The 18844-nt window shown below is 42.2% G+C and overlaps 1 protein-coding gene across 3 annotated transcripts in view; it reads right to left on the reverse strand.

Moving 5' to 3' along the window:
- Window positions 1-18844, reverse strand: part of NPEPPS (aminopeptidase puromycin sensitive) — an 89958-nt gene that overhangs the window by 59308 nt on the left and 11806 nt on the right. For all 3 annotated transcript variants that reach the window (XM_055100915.2, XM_034941546.3, XM_055100916.2), the window contains one exon: window positions 7650-7734. In XM_055100915.2, the coding sequence (XP_054956890.1) occupies window positions 7650-7734 (85 nt within the window). The remainder of the gene's footprint in view (window positions 1-7649; window positions 7735-18844) is intronic.

The following is an 18844-nucleotide window of genomic DNA, read 5'->3' on the forward strand; positions in this document are numbered from 1 at the left end:
CTTACTATTTCAAATGTAAAAATTAAACTTTATCATAGTACATATGTATAGGGAAAAACATAGCATATATAAGTTTTGCTACTATCTGTGGTTTCAGGCATACCATTGGGGGTCTTAGAACACATCTGCCGTAGATAAGGAGGAACTACTGTATGACAGACTTACTCCATTTATCTAGATTTTCTTCGTTTCATTCAATGTATATTTATTAAATCCCTACTATATGTCAGATAACAGGGAAAACCACAAATGAAAAAGAATGAATCATAATTACTGGATTTTTTTTTTTTTTTTTTTTTTGAGTAGAAGTCTCTTGTCCCCCAGGCTGGAGTGCAATGGCGTGATCTTGGCTCACTGCAACCTCTGCCTCCCAGGTTCAAGCAATTCTCCCACCTCAGCCTCCCAAGTAGCTAGGATTACAGGCGCCTACCACCACACCCAGCTAATTTTTGTACTTTTTTTTTTTAGTAGAGACGAGGTTTCACCATGTTAGCCAGGCTGGTCTTGAACTCCTGACCTTAGGTGAGCCGCCCGCCTCGGCCTCCCAAAGTGCTGGGATTACAGCCATGAGCTACCGTGCCCGGCCCCTCAAGGATCTTAAGATTCCATTGAAAAGTAGTACAGACATGACACAAACAAATAATTGCAATATGGTGCGGTTATATTAATGACAGGCAATAGAGTGGCAACTACATGGACCCTAGATCCAAACCGCCTGGGTTTGAATCCTGGCTCTAACATTTATCAGTTTTATTACCTAAAGTAGATACCCTCTCTGTGCCTACGGTTGTTCTCTATATGAACATGTAATGCACTTAGTGCCTGGTATAGAGTAAACACTAAACTCACCATTATTTTTATAATTATCACTATTAAACATTACATTATGAAAAATGTTTCACTTGGTTAGGCACCTAACCTGAACTGGAGGTTAAAAAGAAGATAAAACGTTCCCTCTATAGTCAGCAATAAGCCAACTAAATTCCTAAAACAGCAGTCACTAAAGCAATCCATATCACCTTAAGGCTATTTAAAGAATGTTTTAAAACTTACCAAATATAACTAAGACAAAATTTAAAACTGTTCTACATTCATATACTTTGTATATAGCCATATGGAAACCTACACAGGTTCTTTATCAGACAGCCCCTCAATATTATTCAAAACCAACAAATGTAAAAGTGAAAGAATGCAAATACACTGCAAACTTCATGTTCTTTATCTCTGATTTGCACTAAAAAGGAATAAAGGGGCTGGCTAACTATCACTTGCTCCTTCTAATGCTGACATTTCTTTATTTGGCTCCAGTTTGAACTAATGATACTTAAGGGTTGTTTATTTGAGAATGGATCTATCCTGCATAGAAACCAGAATAAATTTCACAGATAAGCATAGAAATCCAAACAAGGGCCAGGCACAGTGGCTCATATCTGTAATCCCAGCACTTTGGGAAGCTGAGGTAGGAGGACTGCTTGAGTCTTGGAGTCTGAGACCAGCCTGGGGAACATTGCAAAACCCCATCTCTACAAAAATTAAAAAATTAGCCAGGTGTGGTGGCACAGGCCTGCCATCCCAGTTCTCCGGGAGGCTGTGGTGGGAGAGTAACTTGAGCCCAGGAGGCTGCAGTAAGCCATGACTGCGCCACTGCATTCCAGCCTGGATGACAGAGAAAGACCTGTCTCAAAAAAAAAAAAAAAAAGAAAGAAAGAAATCCCAACAAACAAGATCAGAAATTAGAAACTTAAGACTTTTGTCTTAATGTTAACACTATATAAACTCTTCCTCTTTGAAAAATATGCCCTCTGTTTGTCACTATTGTCTTCGCAATTCGTTATACTTTCTCACAAGCAAAGAAACCTATTTCAGACTTGCATTCACACTTATCAAACTATCACTTAAACAGAGTATTTAAGGTCTGGTGCAGTGGTTCACACCTGTAATCCCAGCACTTTGGGAGGCCAAGGTGGGCGTCAACAGTTTGAGAGCAGCCTAGCCAAAGTGGGGAAACCCCATCTCTACAAAAATTTAAAAATTAGCCAGGTTTGGTGGCACACACCTGTAATCCCAGCATCTTGGGAGGCTGAGGCACAAGAATCGCTTCAACCCAGGAGACGGAGGCTGTAGTGAGCCGAGATAGTGCCACTGCACTCCAGCCTGGGCAATAAGAGTGAGACTCTATCTCAAATAATAATAATAATATTTAATAAAAACTCTTTGAATGACACAAATTACCACTTAGGCAAAAAGAACCTTGGTATTTACAGGGGTAAAAAGTTCAAATAAATAATAAACTTCATTTATTATTATATATAAGCCAAGGGAATTTATTATATGCAAGGGAATCACTGTTCAGACAATGAGCTGAGGGGCCAGAATTTGTGAGACAGAAGGGGTCCTTTTCACACAATATTTACTTGAAGTTTCACAATAATCAAAGGTATCTGCTTTTAGCCCAGTTATTCATGTACACACATCAACAAGATTTAAATTAACCAAAATGTTAAATGTTTATTAAGCAGTCACCATATAATGTAGGTTTTGGAACTAGTATTTAAATGGAAGAGTATATCTTCAGAGTAAAGTTCCATTGAGAAATAGAAAAGTCTGTAAAACCAGGTCTTGTCTTATAACAAGAAACTGATACTGACTTCTGTAACAAAGCTAAATAGTCTCTTGATGTGTAGTTGGCACAATTCCAGAAATCTAAACAACTAGCAAATTTGCCTATATCTGGTATAACTGGGCCGGGCGTGGTGGCTCATGCCTGTAATCCCAGCACTTTGGGAGGCCAAAGTAGGTGGATCACCTGAGGTCTCGAGTTCGAGACCAGGCTGGCCAACATGGTGAAACCGGGTCTCTACTAAAAATACAAAAATTAGCTGGGCGTGGTGGTGCACACCTGTGATCCCAGCTACTCGGGAGGCTGAGGCAGGAGAATTGCTTGAACCTGGTAGGCAGAGGTTGCAGTGAGCAAGATCATGCCATTGCACTGCAGCCTGGGCAACAAGAGTGAAACTCTGTCTCAAAAAAAAAAAAAAACAAAAAAAAAACAAAAAAAAATATATATATATATCTGGTATAACTGTTACTATATCTAAAGAAAGGGATGAGAAACAAACCTTTAATTTCTACTTGAAATGATCTTTCATTTTTGCAAAGAGAAAAGGGTACATAACTAATATCCAAACAGTGTTAATAAAAGCCTATTAAGGATTATTTTAAAACAAGTTCTTTAAAAAAAAAAAAAAAAAAGAAAGTTCTACTAGTTGCAGTGAGCCGATATTGCGCCACTGTACTCCAGCCTGGGCAATACTGCAAGACTCCATCTCAAAAAAAAAAAAAAACAGACACATGCCCATAGGTCTTTTAGGATGATTGCACATACCACAAAAAAATGGCCTTTTTCTTCAAATAAAAACTTACACAAAGAAGCAACAATTGGCTAGGCACGGTGGCTCACACCTTTAATCCCAGCACTTTGGGAGGCCGAGGCGGGCGGATCACAAGGTCAGGAGATCGAGACCATCCTGGCTAATACGGTAAAACCTCGTCTCTACTAAAAATACAAAAATTAGCTGGGCGTGGCAGCGTGCGCCTGTAGCCCCAGATGCTGGGGAGGCTGAGGCAGGAGAATGGCGTGAACCCGGGAGGCAGAGCTTGCAGTGAGCCGAGACTGCGCCACTGCACTCCAGCCTGGGTGACAGAGCGAGACTCCATCTCAAAAAGAAAAAAAAAAAAAAAGTAAAAGAAGCAACAATTTCATGCCTTGAAAGTAATTTTCTGATTTTACTTTTACCTTCTTTTTTTAAATTATATATATATACACATACACGTGGAAGGCCAAATCTATCCCTGTTCCCAATCCAAACTTTTTTTTTTTTTTTTTTTTTGAGACAGAGTCTTGCTCTGTCGCCCAGGCTGGAGTGCAGTGGCACAATCTCCACTCACTGCAACTTCCGCCTCCCGGGTTCAGGCGATTCTCCTGCCTTCAGCCTCCGAAGTAGCTGGAATTACAGGTGCCTGCCACCACACCCAGCTAATTTTTGCGTTTTTAGTAGAGATGGTGTTTCACCATGTTGGCCAGGCTGTTCTCAAACTCCTGACCACAGGTGATCCGCCCACCTAGCCCTCCCAAAATGCTGGGATTACAGGTGTGAGCCACCACACCTGTCTGCCCCCAATTCAAACTTTAACAACTCATACAACTTCCCATTCACTTAAACTCTAAAATTACGTGGGCTTACACATGACTTCAGGTTTTTTCCCATTGCTGTGGTAGAAAAGTGTTGAGAAATGTACCTTAGCTAGTTCTGAAGGAAAATATTTTTTTTTTGAGACAGAGTCTCTGTCACCCAGGCTGGCGTGCAGTGGCACGATCCTGGCTCACTGCAACCTCTGCCTCCCGGGTTCAAGCAATTCTCTGCCTCAGCCTCCCGAGTAGCTGGGATTACAGGCACCTGCCACCACACCCAGCTAATTTTTTTATTTTTAGTAGAGATGGGGTTTCACCATCTTCGCCAGGCTGGTCTTGAACTTCTGACGTCATGATCCACCCGCCACAGCCTCCCAAAGTGCTGGGATTACAGGCGTGAGCCACTGCACCCAGCACTGAATATATATTATGTATCTAAAATAATTTAATGTTTTATCAGAATCTCTCTTCAAATCTTCTTTTCCATTAAGTTTTCATTTCTCTCCTGACTCTCTTAGTAAGAACACTAACTGGGCTTCCGTGAGATACAGATCATTATGAGCTTAGCAACATTCGGTTACGCATATTCAAAACTTTTCAGTCAGGTCGGGCGCAGTGGCTCACGCCTGTAATCCCAACACTTTGGGAGGCTGAGGCGGGTGGATCACGAGGCCAGGAGTTCAAGACCAGCCTAACAAACATGGTGAAACCCCATCTCTACTAAAAATACAAAAATTAGCCGGGTGTGGTGGCACACGCCTGTAATCCCAGCTACTCAGGAGACTGAGGCAGAAGAATTGCTTGAACCCCAGAGGCGGAGGTTGCAGCAAGCCGAGATCGTTGGGCGACAGAGCGAGACTCCATCTCAAAAGAAAAAAAAAAAGAACTTTTCAGTCACCTGAATTCTATCCTGACATTTTTAGTACAGGAAGATAAAAAACAAACTTGAGCTGAAACCACGCCAGCTGGAAGGTACACATTTATATTACTAGATCTATCTATCTACATACCACTTTAAAACCACACATCGAATTTAAACATTCTCTACCTGCAACAAAGAAAGCCTTGTTGCTTTGATATACCTGGCTAAAGTACTTCTATTTTTCTCCACAGTTAAAGAAATTAAATAATCACTCTTTCATTTACCAGACAATTTTTTAAAAGCTGGCACTCACTCAAGTCCATTTGAAGAATCTGTTCTTCCAGCAGTTTGATCTAATTTACAATCAATTGAACTTAAGTACTTCTTGGGAATAGTATGTTCAACTGCTACTACTTTGACTTTCTATAGACAAAATAGTTTAAGAAAAAATCATAAATGTTATGAGGCCTTAAAATGAAACTTCTTTTCAGTATAACGTAAAGGAGAGAGGAAATCAAAATATAAAATGTAAGTTAAAAGATCAAATGTCTAAATTATTTTATTTTATTTATTTTTTTTTTTTTTTGAGACGGAGTCTCGCTCTGTCGCCCAGGCTGGAGTGCAGTGGCGCGATCTCGGCTCACTGCAAGCTCCGCCTCCCGGGTTCACGCCATTCTCCTGCCTCAACCTCCCGAGTAGCTGAGACCACAGGTGCGCGCCACCACGCCCAGCTAATTTTTTGTATTTTTAGTAGAGACGGGGTTTCACCGAGTTAGCCAGGATGGTCTCGATCTCCTGACCTTGTGATCCACCCGCCTCGGCCTCCCAAAGTGCTGGGATTACAGGCGTGAGCCACCGCGCCCGGCTGTAAATTATTTTATATTAAAGAAGTCTCAGAGTAACCAATAACCATTTTGACAAGGAATGTCTAGGTGAAATCAAAAGTAAAAAGGCAACCAGGTGTGGTGGCTCTTGCTGTAATCCCAGCAACCTGCAAGGCCGAAGAGGTCAGATCCCTTGAGCCCAGGAGTTCAAGACCAGCCTGGGCAATATAGGAAGACCCCCCCCCCCATATCTATAAAAAAATACAAATACGAATATTAGCCAGGCATGGTGGTACATGCCTGTAATATCAGCTACTTGGGAGGTTGAGGTGGGAGGATGGCTTGAGACCAGGAGACAGAGGTTGTGGTAGTTGAGATCATGCCACTGCCCCCCAGCCTGGGTGACAGAGCGAGACTCTCTCAAAAAAAAAAAAAGTAAAAAGCAATCCAGCTCCAATACTGATGTACTTGTAAGAGTTTATGCCAAACTTGGTATCTATTTAAAAAGCAGCTCATATGGGAATAAGATTTCCAGTCAAAATGGACTACTTTCATACTAAAATTATAAGGTCTAAAACAGTTCTCATTTTATAGACACTAATGGAGTTCCACATTCTATACCATGTTTCTTTTTAGCATGTTCTTCCCCTGTAACTAACTCCATTATTTAGCTTCTAATCTTCATATTGTCTCATAAAGCAAATGTTTTTCTCCGAATTAGGAGTATGACTTATCTCAATTTTAAACTATAGTACAAAAAGAAGAAAAAACTTTAAGAAAAACATAAAAACGAAGCCTCTTTGAGGAGCCTTTCATGTTCAAAGTACTTAATTTTTCAAATAACTCATCAGCTTTATTATGCATATTATATTCATTTTATACTTATGAAAATGTGATTTCCCTAGTATCACAAAATAAGTTAATCTTGGAAGTAGAATTTAAATTGTGACATTTGGCCGGGTGTGGTGGCTCACATCTGTAATCCCAGCACTTTGGGAGGCAGGCAGATCACCTGAGATCAGGAGTTCAAGACCAGCCTGGCCAACATAGCAAAACCCTGTCTCTACTAAAAATACAAAAATTAGCTAGGTATGGTGGTGGACACCTGTAATCTCAGCCACTCAGGAGGCTGAGGCAGGGAGAACTGCTTGAACCCACGAGGCAGAGATAGCAGTGAGCTGAGATCACGCCACTGCACTCCAGCCTGGGCGTCAGAGCAAGACTCTGTCTCAAAAAAAATAAAAATAAATTTAAAAATAAAATAAATTGTGACATTTACTTTATTTCACAATACTGTTAGGTTATACTATTCAATATTTCCCATAAACATTTTACCCTTTTTCTTTTTCTTTTTTTGAGTCAGGGTCTCACTCTGTCGCACAGGCTGGAGTGCAGCGGCGCAGTCATGGCTCACTGCAGCCTCGGCCACCTGGGCTCAATAGATCCTCCCACCTCAGCCTCCCAAATAGCTGGGACTACAGGCACGCACCACTATGCCTAGCTAATATTTTTGTTTGTTTTTGTTTCGCCATGTGGCCCAGGCTGGTCTCAAACTCATGGGCTCAGGGATCTGCTCGCCTCAGCCTCCCAAGTGCTGCGATTATAGGCGTGAGCCACTTCACCCAGCTGAATTTACCCATTTCTAAAGTAACAAACATTGAAGTCTTAACCTGAAAATGTCTCTCTCTCTCTCTCTCTCACACACACACACACACACACACCCCACATATGCACATGCAGACAGCAAATTAAAATGGAAAACAGCTCTTACCTTCATCTCCTTCTGGTGCATATGAAGCTGTAATAATATCAATATCAGCACAATTCATCACAATCTGATTAGTCGCCTGCCTCACCTAAGGGGAAAAGGAAAATCAACAGTGTCAGAAATAGCCTAGATTAATAGTATATACAACTTGGCCAGGTGTGTTGGCACACACCTGTAATCCCAGCACTTTGGGAGGCCAAGCAAAGAGGATCGCTTGAGCCCAGGAGTTTGAGACCAGCCTGGAAAACATGGCGAAACCCCATCTCTACAAAAAATACAAAAATTGGCCAGGAGTTGTGATGTGTGCCTATAGTCCCAGCTACTCGGGAGGTTGAAGTGGGAGGACTGCTTGAGCCCAGGAGGTTGAGGCTGCAATAAGCTGTGATTGTGCAGCTGCACTCCATCCTGGGCAACTGAGCAAGACTCTGTGTCTCTCAAATAATAATAATGATGTTCGTAAGACTTGAACTAATATCACAGTCAATTTTTTAAAATCCAGACTTCGCTAAAACCTAGACTGAGAATTTATGCATCAATGGTACAAACAAATGAAGTTTTAATAATCCAAAGCAACTCATATTTTCCAAATTATATTAAAAACAATAATGGATGTTTAAGTATTTCACATCACTTACATCTAACCAATGAGCCAAATAAAATAATGTTTTCTACTTAAACTTTGATTTTAAACTATTAAAGGGCTGGGCACAGTGGCTCATGCCTGTAATCCCAACACTTTGGGAGGCTGAGGCAGGAGGATTACTTGAGGTCAAAAATTCAAGACCAGCTTGGGCAACACAGTGAGACAAAAAAAATTTTTTTAATTAGGTGGGTGTGATGGTATCCACCTATAGTCCTAACTACTGGAGAGGCTGAGGGAGGAGGATCCCTTAAGCCCAGGAGGTCAAGCAAGGCTGCAGTGAGCTATGATTACATCACTGACCTCCGGCCTGAACAACAGAGTGAGACTCTGTCTCAAAAAATAAAAATAGGCTGGGGGCATCGGCTCACACCTGTAATCTTGGCACCTTGGGAGGCCGAGGCAGGCGGATCACTTGAGGTCAGGAGTTTGAGATCAGCCTGGCCAACATGGTGTAACCCCATCTCTACTAAAAATTAGCCAGGTCTGGTGGCACACACCTGTAATCCCAGCTACTCACGATGCAGGGGCAGGAGAATCACTTGAACCCAGGAGGTGAGCTTGCAATGGGCTGAGATCGCACCATTGCACTGCAGCCTGGGCGACAGAGTGAGCCTACATCTCAAAAAAAAAAAAAAAAAAAAAAAAAGAATACAAAAATCAGCCAGGCAAGGTGGCATAGGCCCGTAATTCCAGCTACTCAGGGGGCTGAGGCACGACAATTGCTTAAACCCGGGAGGCAGAGATTGCAGTGGGCTGAAATCCTGCCACTACACTCCAGCCTGGCAACAGAGTGAAACTCTATCTCAAAATAAATGAATAAATAAATAAATACGTTTAATTTCATAAAAATCTTAATTAGGAAACATTTCTTACAACATATTGCAATAATTATATATTTTAACCTGCACATCAAACTCACCATGAGGCCTTCTGTGAGGATAGAGGAAGAAGGCTGACACTATAAATTATGTCAAAACTTTATACAATAACTCTTACCGCCGAGTGTGGTGGCTCACACCTGTAATCCTAGCACTTCTGGAGGGTCAGGCAGGCAGATCACTTGAGGCCAGGAATTCAAGACCATCCTGGCTGACATAGAGAGTAGAGAGACCCCATCTCCACTAAAAATACAAAAATTAAGGCCGGGCACGGTGGCTCATGCCTGTAATCCCAGCACTTTGGGAGGCCGAGGCAGGCGGATCATGAGGTCAGGAGATCGAGACCATCCTGGCTAACACGGTGAAACCCCGTCTCTACTAAAAATACAAAAAATTAGCCGGGCATGGTGGCAGGTGCCTGTAGTCCCAGCTACTCGGGAGGCTGAGGCAGGAGAATGATGTGAACCTGGGAGGCGGAGCTTGCAGGGAGCGGAGATTGTGCCACTGCACTCCAGCCTGAGCAACAGAGCAAGACTCTGTCTCAAAAATAAACAAACAAACAAACAAACAAACTAGCATCTTGGTCCATGTTTTCCTGTGCACACATGAGAGAATTTTTCCATGGAAAGGAACCTAATAGTGGACTTTCTGGATTGTTGGACATAAATCTTCAACTTTACCAAGAACTGCCAAATTATCCTCTAGAGTGGTGTCAACTGACATTCCCATGAGCAAAGAATGAAGAAATCCCACTTTCAGCATGTTCTGAAAAACTTTAATATTTTTGACAATCTAATGGGTATTAAATGATAGTCCTGGCCAGGCACAGTGGCTCACGCCTGTAATCCCAGCACTTTGGGAGGCTGAGGTGGGTGGATTACTTGAGGTCAGGAGTTCAACACCAGCCTGACCAACATGGTGAAACCCCATTTCTACTAAAAAAAAAAAAAAAAATTAGCCAGGCCTGTGGTGCACGCCTGTAATCCCAGCTACTTGGAAGGCTGAAGCAGGAGAATCACTTGAACCCAGGCAGTGGAGGTTGCAGTGAGCTAGACTGAGCCATTGTACTCCAGCCTGGGCAACAAGAGCAAAACTTTGTCTCAAAAATTTAAAAAAAAAAAATTTTTTTTTTACTGATAGTCCATTGGTTTAATCAGAATTTCCCTAATTACTAATAACATTGGTTACTATGCATCTTTTCTCGTGTGTGTGTGTGGGTGTGTGTGTGCGCGCCATTAAGTTTTTCCACTGTGAACTGCTTGTTTAACACTCTTGTGCATTTTTCTTTTTTTTTTTTTTTTTTTTTTTGAGATGGAGTCTCTCTCTCTCGCCCAGGCTGGAGTGCAATGATGCGATCTTGGCTCACTGCAACCTCCATCTCCTAGGTTCAAGCGATTCTCCTGCCTCAGCCTCCTGAGTAGCTGGGATTACAGGTGTGCACCACCACACCCATCTAATTTTTGTATTTTTAGTAGAGATGGGGTTTCACCTTGTTGGTCAGGCTGGTCTCAAACTCCTGACCTCGTGATTCGCCCGTCTCAGCCTCCCAAAGTGCTGAGATTACAGACGTGAGCCACCACGCCCGGCCTCTTGTGCATTTTTCAATTTAGTCATAACCTTGCTTATATGCATTTATTTTGTTGTTTTAAACAAAACTTCAAATTCATTTCCAGACATTTGAATGTTCTAAATCTAAAATAACAAAAACACAGATGCCCTAAATCACAAAGAAATGCTTCCTGAGGCAGGTAAGTGTAGCAAGCCATGTGGAAGCTGTGCACAACCCCTTAAAAGGAGGAGATGGTAGCAATTTCTTGGAGCCAATGAATTATCACTATGGTGACTGGCAGGTTTAGTGCTGACAGATCTTCCAATTTTTTTTTTTTTTTTTTTTTTTTGAGACGGAGTTTCGCTCTTGTTGCCCAGGCTGGAGTGCAATGGCGTGATCTCGGCTCACCGCAACCTCCGCCTCCCAGGTTCAAGCGATTTTCCTGCCTCAGCCTCCCTAGTAGCTGGGATTACAGGCATGTGCCACCACGCCCGGTAAATTTTGTATTTCTAGTAGAGACGGGGTTTCTCCATGTTGGTCAGGCTGGTCTCGAACTCCCGACCTCAGGTGATCTGCCCGCCTCGGCCTCCCAAAGTGCTGGGATTACAGGCATGAGCCACCGCACCTGGCCTGATCTTCCAATTTTTTTTAAAAAAGCTACAAATTCAGATTTCATGTGCAGTCTGTTTTTTATTAATGGTAACTAATTCAAGTTTTCAGAAACACTGTATAGACCAAACAAAATCTGTGTGCAGATCAACAATGCTCTTAGACAACTGAACATACCACAAAACTAGGTAAGAACATCAGAGTAGTACGATATCTGCATGAAAGACCTGTATATGGGTGATCATTTATTAATAACCATTACATATTTAAACATGATTAGCTGGCAACTAAAATTACCTGCCTAAATGAGAGACAGTAAATTACAAAGTCTATAATGAGCTATTCAAAATCTCTAACACATAAAGTGAAACTACTTTGGCTCACAAAAAAAATGCTTCTCATAAATCTTCATGTTTCAAAACAAAGATGTCATTTAATGAATGGCTTATCTTTTAAGCAGCAATATTCCTTCACACTATTTCACCAAAACATACCTAAATAGCACTAAAACCTTTGTGTCCAACTGGTGATTTACAGCACTAAAGTTGAACAAAAAAACAAAAAGAATTCTTTGCCTATTCAGAAGTTGACTTAAAAATTCAGAAACAAGGCTGGGCACAGCGGCTCATGCCTGTAATCCCAGCACTTTGGGAGGCCAAGGTGGGTGGATCACGAGGTCAGGGGTTCGAGACCAGCCTGGCTAATATGGTGAAACCCCATCTCTATTAAAAATACAAAGATTAGCTGGGGGTGGTGGCAGGCGCCTGTAATCCCAGCTACTCGGGAGGCTGAGGCAGGAGAATCGCTTGAACCCAGGAGGCGGAGGTTGCAGTGAGCCGAAATCGCGCCATTGCACTCCAACCTGGGCGACAAAAGCAAGACTCCATCTTAAAAAAAAAAAAAAAAAATCAGAAACACAAAGAAATGAAGCACTTACTGGGGTATGCTCCAATGGGTAAAATGAATAAAAACCTCTCTGAGTTTGAAGTTTATGCCAGCAAAATAATAACTGTGGTTTAGTTACCGGTCTTAATCATTATCTAGGCAACCACACTTTCATCCATCAACATCTACAGTGAATTTCACAGTAGCCAAGCAGTTAATCCACCAATGTCAAGATACCTGTACAACATTATACATGCCAAATCACACAGCACATTACTACTGCAACCATTTGAGAGAAAGTATTTGTGCATTTTGGAAAGGCACCATGCACAACATCCAATTACAAGTATCTTCCAACTCCTCCTGTGTTTAAGGGAAACTCATCTGTTTATACTAATGAATTAAGCTGTTTCTTGAATTGCTACTAATTTTTTTTTTCCAGGATACTACCATTTCTGGAAGGGTGGGAGGGAGGAACCAAAGGAACAAAGGTACTTATCTTAAAAATAGAAATCCATTCACATTTTAAAAATTGGTCAGCATCTTGTCTTATATTAGAGATGCACTTATTTAAAAAGTTGACCAATAATGGGATAATCTATGTAAAGTCTCTGTTTTAGCACTTAGTGCCTCATATGTAGTCATCACTTAATAGATGTTAAGACATACACATACACACACACAGGTTAAATTGTGCTCTCATATCATCTAACAGCATTCACCTAACAGTTTATAAAGCTTCTGATCAGAATGATACGAAGTTTAAAAACTATGTATTGTATTATATGGCACTTTGGATATCAGCATATGTGTACTACCCCAAGAAGGTAATTTAAAATATCTGTTTAGACATAAGTGTATGTGCTGACTACAACGCAGTATAACACTGCTCTTTGTGATGCTGCTCTTCCAAACAGTAGTGCTGACCTGATGGTGTAGTACATGATTTCTCACCTTTGACACCTTCATGTTAGTAAATATTAGCTGTGTGTTCCACTATCAAAAAAACAAGTAATAATTCAAAGAAATTTCAGCATTAAAATCTTCAGTTTCCCAGTTTAAAACACAAGTGAAACAAGGTTGGCATATAAAAGTGCACTGATAACAAGCTCATTTTCAATTTTTCTACTTGATGTTATTAAAGGATAGAATGTTAGTGTATCCTTGCTTTGTTTCAAACCCAGGATTAAGTCTTCTTGGCCTCCTATATAGACTGCACTTCAACTGAGCCAAATACTAAGTAAGGGCTGTACCAAAGAGGCAGCTTGACGCCTGGTAACAACTTTACAATGGAAGTTTCCTATGAGCTAGGGAGGCAGAAATCGGAGATAACATTTTCCTGAATGAGTCTTTACTACAGTCACTCAGGAACATATCTTACATGTAAGACAGTAAGACTCAAGAGGGTTTTTTTCTGATTGTCAATGTCCTGAGATTTCAGTAAAAGAAAATCTCCAGTGTGACAATTCCAAATGCCAGTCTGAAGCCTGAGTCACTTTGCCTAATAAAACTGATTTCACCATTAAAATAGCAACAATTGTTGCCTTGGTGGAACAGTTCTATAATAGCTAAAGACAAGAAGAAGCAGATAATTAGTAAACTCAAGTTGAGCCAAGTTTTCTAACAAGAAACATTGAAAAGAGCCACTTGCAGAAGGTCAAAAATAATTACCATTAATGTAAAAATGCAAAAGGCACAGAATATTGGTATGTGATGTTTGTGGCTACTAATATGCAATTAAAGTTTTAAACTATACATAGGAATAAAAAGGAATAATACGCACCTACCTGAAGAAAGAAGTTACTTCTAGAGGCAGGGTGGGACGAGATGGAAATGGGCTTTAGTGGTATCTGTGACATTTTATTCCCCCCCAAAAAAAGCATGCACAGTCTGATGAAAATGGGGCAAAACGTTAACATCTGTTTAATCTCATAGTGTGTGACTTTCTTGTATTTCTAAAATATTTCCTAATTTAAAATAAAATTTTAAAGACATTACAAGTGACCAAATAAACCAAGGACCACATACTTGTATGGTGTTCAAAACGAAATCACTAAAATCTAGAGAACTAATCTCAGTTAACAACAAAAGCCATCCGAAGGCTCAGATATTTCCCACTGACTCACATACAGATTAGAGTAAGATTTACTTCACAATAAGAGCAGGCTCATTTATGTGGCAAAGTTCGGAGAAGCTTCACAGATAATTTACTACTCAAGACCACATTTACCCAGGTTGTATCAGAGTATCAGTTGTATCTAGAACCAGGAAGCTAAAAAGAAAAAAGAAAAAAAAAAAAAAAAGGCCTAGATGAAAAGCCAAAATAGGTGATACAAAGTCCGTACAATAAAACGCATACCCTTTACTCAGAACAGAATCTAACAAACTCTCACACAGCAATTGATTTTTTAGCCCAAACAAGCTTGTTTATCTGGCTACTAAGGCTTCTTCAGATGAAGTTCAGTAAAATACAAGAGGGAAGAAATTGCACAACAGGCAGCAACAAGGCACAATAAGCAGCAAGAAGAATATGAGAGTAAGGAAAACAAAACAACTTTAAAGAACAGATACAGGCTGGCCGGGTGCGGTGGCTCAGGCCTGTAATCCCAGCACTTTGGGAGGCCGAGGCAGGTGGATCACAAGGTCAGGAGTTTGAGACCAGCCTGGCCAATATGGTGAAACCCCTTCTTTACTAAAAATTCAAAAATTAGCCTGGCATGATGGCAGGTGCCTGTAGTCCCAGCTACTTGGGAGGATGAGGCAGGAGAATTGCTTAAACCCGGGAGGCGGAGGTTGCAGTGAGCTGAGATCATGCCACTGCACTCCGGCCTTGGCGACAGAGCAAGACTCTGTCTCCAAAAAAAAAAAAAAAAAAAAAAGAACAGATAAGGACTAGGCGCGGTGGTTCATGCCTGTAATCCCAGCACTTTAGGAGGCAGAGGCAGGCGGATCACCTGAGGTCGGGTGTTTGAGACCTGCCTAGCTAACATGGTGACACCTGGTCTCTACAAAAATACAAAAATTAGCCAGGTGTGGTGGCATGCACCTGTAATCCTAGCTACTAGGGAGGCTGAGGCAGAAGAATCCCTTGAACTAGGGAAGTGGAGGTTGCAGTGAGCTGAGATTGCACCACTGCACACTCCAGCCTGGCCTAGGCAACAGAGTGAGACTCTGTCTCAAAAAAAAAAAAAAAAAAAAAAAAAAAAAAAAAAAAAAAAAAAGAACAGATATGGCTAGGCACGGTGGCTCACACTTGTAATCCCAGCACTTTGGCAGGCGGAGACAGGCAGATCACCTGAGGTCAGGAGTTCAAGACCAGCCTGGCCAACATGGTGAAACCCTGTCTCTACTAAAAATACAAAATTAGCCAGGTGTGGTGGTGCATGCCTGTAATCCCAGCTACTAGGGAGGCTGAAGCAGGAGAACTGCCTGAACCTGGGAGGCGGAGGTTGCAGTGAGCCGAGATTGTCCCACTGCACTCCAGCCTGGGCAACAGAGCGAAACTCCGTCTCAAAAAGAAAAAAAAAGAAAAAAAAAACAGATATGAAACTGATAAATTATAGTACATAGTTTGGGGTCAATGAGAGATGTTCAGAATAAAGTTCAGTATTTAAAAAAAAAAATGAAACAAACCTACACTATGAGGAATTGCAAAGCATAAAAAGATAATGTATTTTAGAAATATTTCCATTCAGATTAGTCAACTTTTTTTTTTTTTTTTAAGACAGGGTCTCGCTGTGTCACCCCGGCTGGAGTGCAATGGCGTGATCTCAGCTCACCGCAACCTCCGCTCCTCCGCTTCCCGAGTTCAAGCAATTCTCCTGTCTCAGCTTCCCGAGTAGCTGGGATTACAGGCATGTGCCACCACGCCCGGCTAATTTTTGTATTTTTTTGTAGAGACGGGGTTTCACCATGTTGTCCAGGCTGGTCTCAAACTTCTGACCTCATGATCCACCAACCTCAGCCTCCCAAAGTGCTGGGATTACAGGCGTGAGCCACCACACCCAGCCTAGTAAACTTTTTTAAAAATGTCTAAGGGCCTCAAAGGGTAAACTTCAGTTATCTGGAAAATTCACTGCAGAATTCATTGCCAGATGAATTAGACAAAGCTTAGCATACAAAACTGTTATACTTCTTTCCTCACAGATACATTTCAAAAAACAGAAAATCTGAACAAATTCAATTCCTTATCACCAATATTTTGAATTTAATTTTATATATATGAATTTTTTTTAAGAAAATTTCTTCCTTTTTTTTTTCCTGGAGACAGGGTCTTGCTATGTTGCCCACACTGGTATCAAACTCCTGTGCTCAAGCAATTCTCCCACCTCCACCTCCCAAAGTGCTAAGATTACAGGAGTGAGCCACAGTGTCGGCCAAAATGATTACATAGAAAATATGCAGAAAATGGCCAGGCACGGTGGCTCATGCCTGTGATCCCAGCATTTTGAGAGGCCAAGGTGGGTGGATCACCTGAGGTCAGGAGTTTGAGACCAGCCTAGCCAACATGATGAAACCCTCTCTCTACCAAAAATACAAATAATTAGCTGGGCTTGGTGGTGCGCGCCTGTAATCCCAGCTACTCTGGAGGCTGGGGCAAGAGAAACGCTTGAGCCTGGGAGGCAGAGGTTGCAGTGAGCCGAGATCGCGCCATTGCACTCCAGCCTGGGCAACAAGAGCAAAACTCTGTCTCAAAAAAAAAAAAAAAAAAGAAGCCAGGCACGGTGGCTCGGTGGCTCACGCCCATAATCCCAGCACTTTGGGAGGCTGAGGTGGGTGGATCACCGGAGGTCGGGAGTTCGAGACCAGCCTGACCAACATGGAGAAACCCCGTCTCTACTAAAAACAGAAAAAATTAGCTGGGCGTGGTGACACATGCCTGTAATCCCAGCTATTTGGGAGGCTAAGGCAGGAGAATTGCTTGAACCTGGCGGGGCAGAGGCTGCGGTAAGCCGAGATCATGCCACTGCACTTCAGCCTGTGCAACAAAAGCGAAACTCCATCTCAAAAAAAAAAAAAAAAGAGAGAGAAAATATGCAGAATTTGGGCAAAAAATTTGTAACACAGAATTGACAATAACCATTCAGGTGCCAAATTTTTAATCTACCAAACAAACTACTATATTGGCAACTCTTCACTTAGTGCCAATTTAGTTATCTCCAACATGTATATTTTGTTAGTAGAGGCCAGGGGTTGGCTAGGATATCCTGATTTCTGGCCTTGAATGATAAACTTAGTTTCTCTGGCACAGGTAAAATATTTCCATAAGAGAAAGCCCAGCTGGGCACGGTGGCTCACGCCTGTAATCCCAACACTTTGGGAGGCCGAGGAAGACGGAATGAGGTCAGGAGATCAAGACCATCCTGGCCAATATGGTGAAACCCCATCTCCACTAAAAACACAAAAAAATCAGCCAGGCATGGCGGCGCGTGCCTGTAGTCCCAGCTACTCAGGAGGCTGAGGCAGGAGAATTGCTTGAACCCGGGAGGCAGAGGCTGCAGTGAGCCAAGATCCCGCCACTGCACTCCAGCCTGGGTGGCAGAGCAAGACTCCATCTCAAAAAAAAAAAAAAAAAAGAACACCCAATTATTGTACCAACCACTACACACTCATAATCATAAATAGTAGTCACACACATAAACTTATAATTCATTTTAATTAATTATCCACAAACGGAGAGGATCAAAATATGAAATATCTACAAAAGTCCACTGCTCTCAAGTATCCAGTGTAAAGGGAGGGGACAGGGAATGAAATAAATTTTGGGCCTAGAGAAACTTCTGTATAATAACAAATTTTCAAAACCAGCTAGACCACACTAATGTGAAAGGCAACTAATTTTTTTTTTTTTTTTTTTTTTTTTTGAGACGGAGTCTCGCTGTCGCCCAGGCTGGAGTGCAGTGGTGCAATCTCGGCTCACTGCAAGCTCCGCCTCCCGGGTTCACGCCATTCTCCTGCCTCAGCCTCCCGAGTAGCTGGGACTACAGGCGCCCGCCACCATGCCCGGCTAATTTTTTGTATTTTTAGTAGAGGCGGGGTTTCACTGTGTTAGCCAGGATGGTCTCGATCTCCTGACCTCATGATCCGCCCGCCTCTGCCTCCCAAAGTGCTGGGATTACAGGCGTGAGCCACCGCACCCAGCCTTTTTTTTTTTTTTTGAGACAGAGTCTTGCTCTGTCGCCCAGGCTGGAGTGCAGTGGCGCACTCTCAGCTCACTGCAAGCTCCGCCTCCCAGATTCACGCCATTCTCCTGCCTCAGGCTCCTGAGTAGGGACTACAGGTTCCCGCCACCACGCCCAGCTAATTTTTTATATTTTAGTAGAGATGGGGTTTCACCGTGTTAGCCAGGATGGTCTTGATCTCCTGACCTCGTGATCCGCCCGCCTTGGCCTCCCAGAGTGCTGGGATTACAGGTGTGAGCCACCGTGCCCGGCCAAGACAACTAATTTTTAAATCACTGAACATGGACTAATTTCTTCACCTTCTGCAGCAGTCCACACCCTAGGCCAGGTTAAAAATCCACTAAGTTGGCCGGGCATGGTGGCTCATGCCTATAATCCCAGCCCTTTGGGAGGCCAAGGGAAGGGGATCACCTGAGGTCAGGAGTTCGAGACCAGCCTGGCCAACATGGCAA

The sequence above is a fragment of the Pan paniscus genome, chromosome 19, assembly GCF_029289425.2.
Source record: "Pan paniscus chromosome 19, NHGRI_mPanPan1-v2.0_pri, whole genome shotgun sequence".
In the NCBI taxonomy this organism is placed as follows: domain Eukaryota; kingdom Metazoa; phylum Chordata; class Mammalia; order Primates; family Hominidae; genus Pan; species Pan paniscus.